This window comes from Pteropus alecto, unplaced genomic scaffold (genome assembly GCF_000325575.1).
Source record: "Pteropus alecto unplaced genomic scaffold, ASM32557v1 scaffold214, whole genome shotgun sequence".
NCBI lineage: Eukaryota > Metazoa > Chordata > Mammalia > Chiroptera > Pteropodidae > Pteropus > Pteropus alecto.
In genome coordinates this window covers 879,521-889,968 of record NW_006435787.1, presented here as the reverse complement: position 1 = coordinate 889,968, position 10,448 = coordinate 879,521, and the positions used below count along the sequence as shown (strand labels likewise).

Sequence of the window (10,448 nt, the reverse complement as noted above, 5' to 3'; positions counted from 1 at the left end):
GAGGGAACACACACAGGGGCCCGGGGCAGAAGCGAGACGGGGCGAGGCCCGAGACGACCGTAAGCTGCACCCCAAGCCCAGAACACGCCCTGCGCGAGCTCTTTCTCCGCAAAGGCTGGGCGAGGCGGCTGGTTTTCAAACGGCCAGTCTTCACGGTGGCAGCGGAATCGCAGAGCCTTCAAAGAAACAGGACAGCATGGCCCATTCGGAGGACGAAAACGAAGCGCAGACTCTCTGAAGAAAAACACCCCCTGGCCCCACGAGCTGAGCACTTTGAAACAAGCGTTTCAGACACGCTCAGAGAGGTAGAAGGAAAATGCTGACGAGGCCAAAGGAAATCAGAACGACAACGTGAGAACAGACTCGGAGAATTAAAAGGAGATACAAATTTTAAAAAGGGAACCGAACAGAAGTTCTGGAACCAAAACCCGAAACGACGGAATGAGTAAATTCGCGCGCACCGGGCGGAGGACGGGACAGGCGGGAGGAGCTCGGCCAGCTTCCCGAACGCGACCCGACGCCGTCCGCTCGGCTGTGTGGTCTGTTCCTCGAAGGGAGGGATGGACCTTCGTTTTGGGCTCTTGGTTACGAAACTATTTCTGCTGTCGTGTCCTGTCGTGTCTGTGTGATGGGACCGGCTCCGTCCGCGGGGCTGCCGCACGCTCCCGGTCACAGATGCTTTGGAAGGAAGAGACGCGGCAAGTGGAGTGTACGCAGGTGCTCAGGGCACCCTCAGGTGACCGCGTCCTTAGTGCGCGCGTGTGGACTCCGGGGGTTAGGGCCGGACCCGGGACACGGGGGTTAGGGCCGGACACGGGACACGGGGGTTGGGGCCGGACCTGAGACACGGTCCCTGCCAAGGGACGTCGCCTCGTAGTGAGGAAAGACGACATCACACACGTGGTGTGAGAGACGCAGACGGGGAAGCCAGGAGGAGCGGGTGTGGGCCCGAGGCTTGCGTCCCAGCTCGGGGTGCGGCCTCTCCCTCGGGGGTGGGGGGCGTTCTTCCCGGCAGAGGTGACTGACGGAGGGAAAATGGCCAACGGGCCGCTGCATCGCACATCGCCTCCGTCCGTGCAGCAGACGAGCTTCTGAGAAGGTTGCAGGCAAATGATCTGCTTTCGAGTTCGCCCCAGTTTAAGTGGCAGGTGAATCTGTGCCCCAGGGCAGCCTTCTCGGGAGCCTCTGCCAGGCACAGCTGCAGTGTCCACCGACGTTGCAGCTGTGGCCCACCCGCAGCCACTGATGTCCGGCTGGCTTTTGCACCCCCAGGGCCTGATACAAGGCACAACACATAATAGGGACCCGACGAACAGTCGGCCGATCAATTCGACTGTTCTCTGAGCCCGCACACCCGGCTTCCGGTGCCAGGGTCCTCCGCATGCTACTTGCGAAAGGCCCTGTCCCTTTCCGCCCTGTGGAATCCACGGGGAAACGTCTGTCCCCAGCTCGAGACCCCCCGTAGCTTCGCGTAGAAGCCCCCAAGAGGCAGCCAAGGGCGGGGTCTCTGGCCTTTCCCCACCCATCCCCCCGTTTTCTTTTCCAACGAGAAGCTGCCGCAGTAAAGAGGGTTCTGTGCACAGGTCCCGATGCGGGAGCCCAGTCCGGGAGCTGCTCCGCCTGCGGGGGGCGGGGGGCCGTGCAAACCTGCGCGTCCCCGTGACATGTGGGTTCGTGGCGTGCGCCCTCTCCCCATTCGCGACAGCAAGGAAGAGCAGCCGAGGGCAGAGCTGGGCCCCGATGTCAGCGCGAGCCCGGGCGTGTCCCCGGGCCACCCCCACCCGCAAAGTGTCCCTCACGCTCTCGGGGTCCTGAGCCGGAGGACACGCGGCACCGCGGACACCAATGCTCGTGCCCCGACGGTCCTTGGCAAGCTCGATCCCGCGCGGAGGCCCCGGGCGGTGGCCGCACCCGTGGGCAGTGGCCGCGGGGACCTGTGTGCTCTGTGCTGGTGCGCGGGGCCCTCCAAGCCGGGTCTCGGGCTCCACTCCTGCGGGGTCCCCGTGACTCAGCGTCACAGCCCAGGGAGGAGAGACAGCTGCTTTGGGTTCTAGAACGTTCCCCACGCCCGGCCGGGGAGGGGCGAGCTCGTACGGCCTGCTGGTCTCCCGCGCCCCACACTTCTGGTTTCTGCAGAAACCGAGCGATGAGCCCAGTCTGCACCGACCTGCCTCAGGCCCTTCCTGACCTCACCCGTCCGAAACCAAGACGCTCAGACGCCCGCCACGGGACACCAGGACCTCAGGCGCCCGTCTGGAGCGGCTGCGGCTGCCGAACGCAGCCCGGATCGGCGCACGGCGGGCTCCCCGCCGACAGCGGGCACCCACAGTGCAAGGAGAGAGGAACTCCAGCGGGCGGCCGAGCTGACCTCTTCGGCACCAGCTGTTTGAGGTCAGCCGTCCCTGCACCCCAATAATCTTTGTCTGTCCAGCCCTGCAACCCTCCCCCTAACACTCAGCCAGTAGGAAGCAAATCCGTCTCTCTCTGGGGACTCGTGCTCCGGGCCATCCTCTGGGACGCCCCTCTCAGTCCTGCTTCCCCAGCTCTGCATCCCGGAGGTACTGGCTGGGCCCACCTGTCCGCCCTGTCCCCAGGCCCCGGCGGCCCTGCCCTCCTCCCTCTAAGAGAGACTGATTTGTCCAGGAGCCTGTGGCCGAATGCCTGCTGGTGAGTGGGCTCCCACTGCCCAGCGAGCACCCTGGGTGACCTTGATTGTGGGTCTATGGCCTTGGTGGGTGCAAGACCCTGGCCAGGAGGACCTGGGGATGGTTCTTCACTCTGAACGTGTGGCCAAGTGTGGGACACAGATCCTGGCCTTCTGTGGCCTTTGGCCACTGTTGGGTGAGGGCTGAAGGCCGGAGCTGCTAGAGGCATGTCTGTGACATGGTCCCACAAAGTGATGGGAGGGTCCCCGGTCCTGGACTCAGCAGGACCCCAGCCAGGCTCCAACAGCGGCCTGGAGTGGGAGAGGGAGGCCGGCTGGTCGAAAAAGGAAACCGGACGTTCGCTAAGCCAAGCAGAGCCCGGAGCGTGGGCATCCAGGTGAAGCGTGGGCAGCCAGGAGGAGGCGGGGGCTGTGGCGGAGGTGAGGGCCGGGACGAGGCCGTGGGGTGGGGGTGTCTCGCACCCCCATTGTGGCGATGCCAGGCACAGCTACGTCTGCAGACACCTGCCATAGCGCAGTGTCCACTCCTCTACGCCCACCTGCGACGTGGCGAAGACGATGCCTGAGCAGAGAGGATGCCATGACACGGGGCTGGGGACATGCACGCTGGGGACACCACCCAGGACAGGCTCATAGCCTTCCTCGCGAGGGGCCGTGCTGGTGGCCGCCCCCTGGCCCTTCTCCTTCTGGGCCAGGAGGTGGGTGCCAGGCTGGTGACGCTGGCTGTGTGTGCTCTCGACAGAGGGGTCTGCTGGCAGAGGCCCACTAGAGCAGGGGTCCCCAACCCTCGGGCTGTGACTGATACCTGTCCCTGGCCTTTTAGGAACCGGGCCGCGCAGCAGGAGGTGAGCGGCAGGCGAGCGAGCGAAGCCTCCTCTGTATGTGCAGCTGCTCCCAGCGCCAGCATCACCGCCTCAGCTCCACCTCCACCGGGCATTAAATTCTCATAGGAGCCCCGGTCCCTGGTGCCACAAAGGTTGGGGACCATTGACCTAGAGGACTGACTGCAGACATCTCCAGACGGGCCCACAGAGCTGCAGGACTGAGGGTGCTGGGTGTCACAGCTGGCAGCAGCATGTGGCCAAGACTCAGAAAGGGGGTGAGGCCCTGGGACGAGAAGCAGCTGCCCTGGCAGGGAGGGGAGGGGAGGGGGAAGGAGCTGAGTCAGCCGGGGGATGGGAACCGCCTCCCACCCGGCCACCTGAGCTGTGGCCACCCGAGGCTGCCGACCGCAGGGACCACACAGGGTTCAGGTTTTCAGGTTGTGTGAACACAGGGGGCAGCGGCAGCCGCTCCTGGGGGTGAACGAGGGGATGGGGGCGGAGTCGGCGTGCAGTGGGGAGGGGTCTCTGTCCACTCCGCCCTGACCTGGCCGTAGGAGGTGTGGACCTGAAAGTCACACTGTCCCCGCGGCCGGTTCGCTCCCTACCACGCCCCGATCCCACATCCCCGCCGGGCTCCAGGGACGTCCCCTCCCGCGCTCCTGGGCGGGAGGCGTCGCCGGCACCCACCGCAGACCCTGGCGGCCTCACCGAGCTCTGCCGCCTGCCTCGCGCCTGTCCGTCTGCACCGTGGGGTCACGACGGGTCCTCGTGGCCACGAGGATTGGAGGGCGATGCGGGCAAGTCCCTGTTCAAAGTGCTGACAACAATTCCTAACAACCCCTCTGTCCCTGCCTCAGCCAGAGGCGTGGTCACCACAGACGTCACCGCGGCGGGCACCACAGGGGCTTAGGCTTGCTCGTCTTTGGCCAGCAGATGACGGCCCATCAGAAATAGCCCCGGCCTCACGAGCATCTCGACGTGTCCCCCACTGGCTCTGGGTCGCCCCAGACGTCCCACCCATTGCCCCCCTCTGCGGCCGCTCTGACGAGCCCCACCTCATGCTCCCCCAGCCCCCGCTGACCGCGGGCTGCTTCGTGTCAGGGCCGGCATACCCCGACCCAGGCAAATGTCCCGTGGACGTGCACGTGCTCTGGTCTGATCCGCCCGCTCCTCAGCTCTGACGCCGTTGGGACAGGACACTGGAGAGGACAGGCTGGTCCTCAGTGTTTGCCTCGCCAGCTGGAACTCTAAACTTCAGCCCCGACACACATGAGGGATGATGGCTGCGCCCCCGCGGGCCGACCCCTGCCCCGCACGTGTCTGCACACGGATGTGAGTGAGGCCAACGTTCCTGCAGAAACGGCCGATTCCGCTGTGCTGCTGTTTCTTAAGAAAGTTGCTCTCACCTTCAGCAGTTTACTGTGGTGACAGATGGCACCTCTCGAGTCGTGGTGACCACGTGCATGAGGGGGTCTGCACCCCGAACCCTTCAGTTGTCAGAGGGAGGTGCTTGGTTAGCTGCAGAGCGTAGAGGCTGGACAGGCTGATTCACCCCAGAAAGGAATGCTGGCAAGTAAAGTTATTTGCTCAAGGTTGACGTCTAGGTCGTGTGTTGGGACTTTCCATGCTGTTTGGAGGAATTTCGGCATCCCAACTATGTGGCGAGAGCTGGCCAGGGCGAAGAAGCTGCTTCGTGTTACGTTTTTGGGGCAGCGAATCTGCTTTACTTAGAACCAGTGCTGCCTGTCGGCCACCGGCCGTAGGAGGTGGGGAGAGACCCCCAGACCTCTCATCTCACCCCGAGGTCTCAGCAGCCAGGGCCCCAGCGAGGGCACCGCATTCTAGACGACTGCAGACGCCCCGCTTCATTCGCTTTCGGGGGCGGGAAGGGGGCACAGATGGGGACACCGCCCGATGCATCTCCACGCAGGACTCTGCACGGGGGCGAGACAAGCAGAACGTCGCTGGGTGTTTACCGATTCGCTTATTTGGAAATAAAAACAAATGTGGCTAAAACGGCAACGGCCCAGCAGGCCCTGTGGTCAGCGACACGGCCCGGGAAGGCCAGGCCCCGAGCTCCTTCAGCGACGTCCAGCGAGTTGCAGCTCACGGACGGAGACGAGATGCCGAGGCCTCTCTGAGCAGGGCGGGCGGGCGCGACACTGTGCTTCCTCCTGAGAGTGAGAACGTGTTCCCGCAGCCATCAGTTTTCTTAGGGTGCAACCCCGGGGTTCTCGAGGTTTCTTAGAGCGCAACTCTGGGGGGCTGGGCGTTCCCGCGGTGCTGTTCGCAGCCTCTGAGCACGCTGGCCCACTGGCCCCTCTGGCGAGTGACAGGCGGGCGAGCGGGGGAGGACTGGATGGACGTCCTGGATGGCCGAGGGACACACAGGGTCCGGCGGTGGTCCTTCGAAGGCTCCTGAAAACCAGCGCTGCCCCGTCCGGCGTTTAGCTCCGTCTCGGACTGCAGCGTTCCTGGCGGCCGAGATTCGCTCCCGCCCTCGGGCGTGTGCGGGGCTGGAGCCCTTCCGCGGGCACCCGGGAAGCGGCCCCTCCATTCTGACCATGTTCACCAGGACCCCCCAACCCCGCACACAGCAGGACGGCTCTGGCTCAGGCTCCAGGTGACAGAGCGGCTCCCCAGAGGTGCCCTCCGGAGGCGCTGCCGCAGGAAGTGACACAGGCGGTGGCCTCTTCAGCACATTCCAGGCCCAGGCCTGGGGTTCCAGGGGCTCAGTGGACTCGGCTGCTCAGCACCCCTCCCCCCGCCGGACTCCGCTGCTCAGTGCCCCTCCCCCAGTGCTGGCACCGGCTCTGGAATCCGCAGCTCCCCCGGAATCCGCACCTCCCCCGAGGCTCTTCTGGAATCTGGGGAGAGGGAGGGGAGTTGGCGCAGCCCACCCTGGGCAGCTTGGTGGGGCTGGAGCACCAGCGGCACGTGACCGCTGGATCGTGCGGCCAGCAGTGGCCTGTGCCCCTGGAGCTGGGCACCACCGCAAACGGAGCTCAGGGAGACTGACCGGCTGAGCTTAGCGCTCACAGCAGCCCCGGAGGGTTGGTCTAGTCTCTTCTCCAGCTTTAACGGAAGAAACAGGCACAGAGAGGTCAGTTAACTTGCCGAAGCCACACAGCAAATGACCGGCTGTTCCAGGAGTTCGAATCCAGGCGGCCTCCCTGACCCAGGCTGCGCCTCTGCACTCACAGGAGGGAAGACGGGCCCATGAGCACGGACACACGCGTGGTCAGTCGGAGGCGGCAGAGGCCCTGGCTCCGCACAGACACCTGGGCCCCTGCCGGGCGAGGCCTCCGGCCTGTCCTTTTCTTGGGGGCCGGCCACTCACCCAGCACGGACCAGCACGGAGACGCTCTCGGACCTCGGAAGCGAAACCAACAGGAGTCACGGGGCCTGAGGTCAGGGAGCGTCGGGTGCCCTGGGAGGTCCGTGAGCAGGTCCCACGGCTGCCTCTGCAGGTGCCGGCCTGCCGAGTCCTGCCGCTGGTCAGCTAGGACTAGGCAGGCCCTCCGGCCAGCAGCGCCTGCATCCCTGAGAGGTCGCTTGTGCGTGTGTAAAAACCAGTCCTGTTTTTTTCATTTTCAAAGGAAGATGTGTTTAGAAGGAATCTCACATTGACTAGCCCTTTGCAAACTAGTACCATTTTATAAATAGTTCCTGGAAGGAGCGCGCGCGCGTGCGTGCGTGCGTGTGCGTGCGTGCGTGTGTGCGTGCGCATGTGTGTGTGTGTGTGTGCGTGTGTGTGCGCGTGTGGAGACAGAGGCAGAGACAGCAGAGAGAGGGAGGGAGAGCGAGCGGCCAGTCCCAGATGCCTTGCGCTCACACCTCTCAGGCTCCGAAGTGCAGATCGCCCCCGCCAGGCTGGCGGCCAGGAAGTCAGCAGGACGCTGGGTTGAGAAGCCTGCGGAGCCTCCTCTGGGTAGCCCGCCTCGCTGCCTGCAGGCGCCCGGCCTGGCCTTCCTCATTTCTTCAGATGCCTCCTGAGAGACGGAGCCTGGACAGAGCTCAGCGGTGATCTTGCCTTCGATTCACGGAGCGTTTTGGGTCCCCGGAGTTCACGAGGAAAACTGAGGACAGGTCAGAGGTCACGTGCGGTGCTCGTGGTCATGTCAGAGCAGGGCCTGTGGGGACCTGGGCACAGCGCAGGGCGGCTGCTGACTCAGAAGCAGGACAGAGACATGTGTGCCCCTCCTCCCCCGGGGACCCACTAACCAGCGGAAGCGCAGTCCCTGCCCCGGACACTGAGGCGGTGGGCCTCGCAGGGACTGGCGCCCCCTGGAAGGACACGTGCCGTGGAGGGCGGGGCGCCGTGGCCCGGGGACCGCACCACCGGCCCGGCGGCCGACCCGCCTCCCTCCCCGGCGCCAGTGGGACCCGGTAGCCTCCAGCAGGCGCCTGTTTTCGGGGACTCCTCAGCGGCAGAGTGCGCTTGCGGGCGGCCGGGGCTCCCAGGGCCTGCTCCGCACAGGTGACGTGCTGAGCCTGCGGGGGCGAGGGGGAGAGAGAGGGTGCGTCCCTGGGAGACGTCGGGCACGTGGCATCCTGAGGGACAGTGTGGCACGTGCTCACACCTCTCCCCTGCGAGGCTCCCGGCGGCGTCCGGGGCCAGACGCTGCACCCCACATCCCTCTTCCTGCTCAGAGGCTCTTCGGAAGACAGTTTTCAGAGCAAGGAAATAAAAAGTAAGAAAAATGCACACATCACTGCTTTGCTCTAGGGACACAAAATACACGGCCGTCTTCATGGCAATGACAAGCTTCCAGAAAGTTCTTCCAAAACTCCTGGTTGCCAGGAGCAGGAGCAGGCTGCAGAGGGGCGGGGGCGGGGAGACCCAGGAGCTTCCTGCCGGTCCCCCGCCCCCGCCTGGGTGCTGGGAAGGGGACGGGCTCTCTGGGCACAGGGCTGCTTTGCTCAGCTACGTTGGCCCGAGACTTTTGTTTTCAGATTTGAGGTATTTTTGGATGGCTGAGGATGGAAAAAATGTGCTTTCCCTTTCCCGGGTAATTGGTTTGAATTCTTGGAAGCGCGTCGTCGTGGCCTGTGGCTGGGGAGGCCCCGGCCCCCCGGGAGGGTGTCTAGGCTCTAGAGAATCAGGGACGCGGCCGCCGGGCTAAGGGGTGCATGAGGCCGCCGGGGCCGGGGCGCCTCTGCCTCCTCGGTAAGACAGACACTGCAGAAAGAGGCGTCCCAGACACTGTGGTCCCAGAACCGAGGGTGTGGGGAGCCCGGCCGGCCCGCGGGGACAGCAGCTCGGTGGGACCGGCTGGCCTTGGGCAGGGGTGGCAGTTTGAGGGTAGACATTAAGAGAGGCTGCCTGACAGGGACGAGGAACCCCAGCTTTCTAGCTGTGGGACTCCGGAAATTTACCAGTCTGCTACCTGGGAGTTCACGGCCACTCAGCGATTCGGCTTCTGCGGACCTTGACGTGGTGATAGGTCTGCGTTGCCGGAGGGACGGGCGAGGTTGGCTCGGGGTCTGAAGTCCCGGCGTCCAGCAGAACATAACCCAGCAGCGTCAGGTGGGTAGGCGGCCTGGACACGGGCGGAGGGGCTGGTGGGCCCGGCGGGGCTGGGTCCGTGTGTTCTGTCACTGACCGGCTGGGTGGCTCTGAACAAGTTACCTAGGATTCTAGCCTGTTTCCTTATCAACACAGAGGAGCCAGTCTTCGCGCTGGCCTTCGTGCTGGGGTTGGCTGGCTGTGGCCTCCCCTCCTCTCCTGGGCCCCCTGCCTCCTCCGATGGCCTCCCGGGCAGGGGTCTCGCAGAGGGCAGGGACGACATCTGTGAGCTACCTGAGGCCCAGGGTCCCCCGCTCAGGACGCATCTGCTTCAGGGACAAATGCCCAGCTGGGTCAGAGGATGAGTCTCTTTTCTTGAGAAATACGGCCACCCCAGGGCGTGGCAGGGCACCGGGCTCCACCCAGAGGCTTGTGGGGGGTCTGAGCCCCGGGCCCCAGGGCCCACGTGTGCCTCCTGGGCCGACTTCGCATCTGGGCCTCGGACGTTTGGTGGCTGCTGATGCAGAAACGTCGGGGGTGCCACGCTCATGCCTATCTACTCGGCTCCTGCAAGGGCGGCACAGGCCGGCCCGGCCCGAGGGCCACGGTGGGCCCGGGTGTCACGTCCCTGAATGAGGGTGGTTCCCGGTGACGCACCCGAGCCCAGCCCTCCTCCGTTCCTCCGGGGGGGGCTGGGACGGCATTTGGCGCAGGTGGCATGCAGCGTCTGCGTCCCTCGTGTGCAAGCATCGGGGCAGGGCACTGCGTGTGTGCCTCCGTGCACGCGGGGCTTCGACCGTCCCCGGGACAAGCCGTGGGAGGGAGGGCTGTCTGGTTCCCCAGCCCTGCCATGCGTCTCCCAGGCGGGTCTTCCAGAGGGTGCCGCCTGCTCTCCAGGTCCCACCAATGCGGCCTGAGGCTGGGGACTGAGTGAGGGCCCCTGGATCTGGGGGAGGGGAGGTGCTGGCTGCCCCTGCCTTTCCCGCTTACAGCAGCCTCTGCCTGGCAGCATGCGTCCTGCCTGGCCTGCCCAAATCCTGCTCACTTCTGCTGCTGGCGCTAAGTCCCTGGCTCTGAAGTCTTCCCCGAGCCCTCCTTCCACTGGCCAGGCCTTTGCACTTTCAAGGGACTTGCCCTGTCCTACCATGTGGCTTTACCTATGCAAAACCCCAACTAGACTAAGCTACAGGCGGGCAAGGAGGTTTTGCTCCCTGAGAGGACAATCATTATAGCCTTGAATGAATGAATGAATGGCCGAACGAACGAACGAAAGAAGGAACCAACAAATCATTTGTGCAGGAACCAGGACTGGCCGCCTGCCCCGCACTGGAGCCGGGTGAACACGTGGAGCCCGGCGGCCCCACGGCTCTGACGATGCGGGGTCCCGGGGCCAGCGCGGGGCGGCCTCAGGGGCGCGCGGGGCGGTACCCTGCCCTGCACGGCCACGTCC

The 10,448-nt window shown here is 65.0% G+C and overlaps 2 protein-coding genes across 14 annotated transcripts in view; one reads left to right on the top strand and one right to left on the bottom strand.

Annotated features, from left to right (window-relative positions):
- Window positions 1-363: 363 nt before the first annotated feature.
- Window positions 364-6,414, bottom strand: LOC107195637. Of its 3 annotated transcripts, none has more exons than XM_025046500.1 (2): window positions 3,471-6,414; window positions 364-3,227 (listed from the first exon to the last, which is right to left on the bottom strand). In XM_025046500.1, exon 2 carries the CDS (start codon window positions 1,524-1,526, stop codon window positions 594-596), a length of 933 nt encoding a protein of 310 aa, XP_024902268.1. In that variant the 5' UTR covers window positions 1,527-3,227; window positions 3,471-6,414; the 3' UTR covers window positions 364-593. The 3 variants fall into 3 exon arrangements, with proteins under 3 accessions (XP_024902268.1, XP_015444526.1, XP_024902269.1); XM_015589040.2 differs by having other exon boundaries at window positions 364-3,793; window positions 4,198-6,414; XM_025046501.1 differs by having other exon boundaries at window positions 4,198-6,414.
- A 16-nt stretch (window positions 6,415-6,430) lies between these two features.
- The window catches only part of LOC102891693 (tensin-3), a 117,945-nt gene continuing 113,927 nt past the window's right edge, over window positions 6,431-10,448 (top strand). For 2 of the 11 annotated variants that reach the window (XM_025046487.1, XM_025046484.1), the window contains exon 1: window positions 6,667-8,501. In XM_025046487.1, the coding sequence (XP_024902255.1) occupies window positions 8,193-8,501 (309 nt within the window). In that variant the 5' untranslated portion in view covers window positions 6,667-8,192. Of the gene's footprint in view, window positions 9,020-10,448 lie in introns of all 11 variants that reach the window. The other 9 variants (XM_025046491.1, XM_025046494.1, XM_025046485.1 and 6 more) reach the window with 8 other exon arrangements.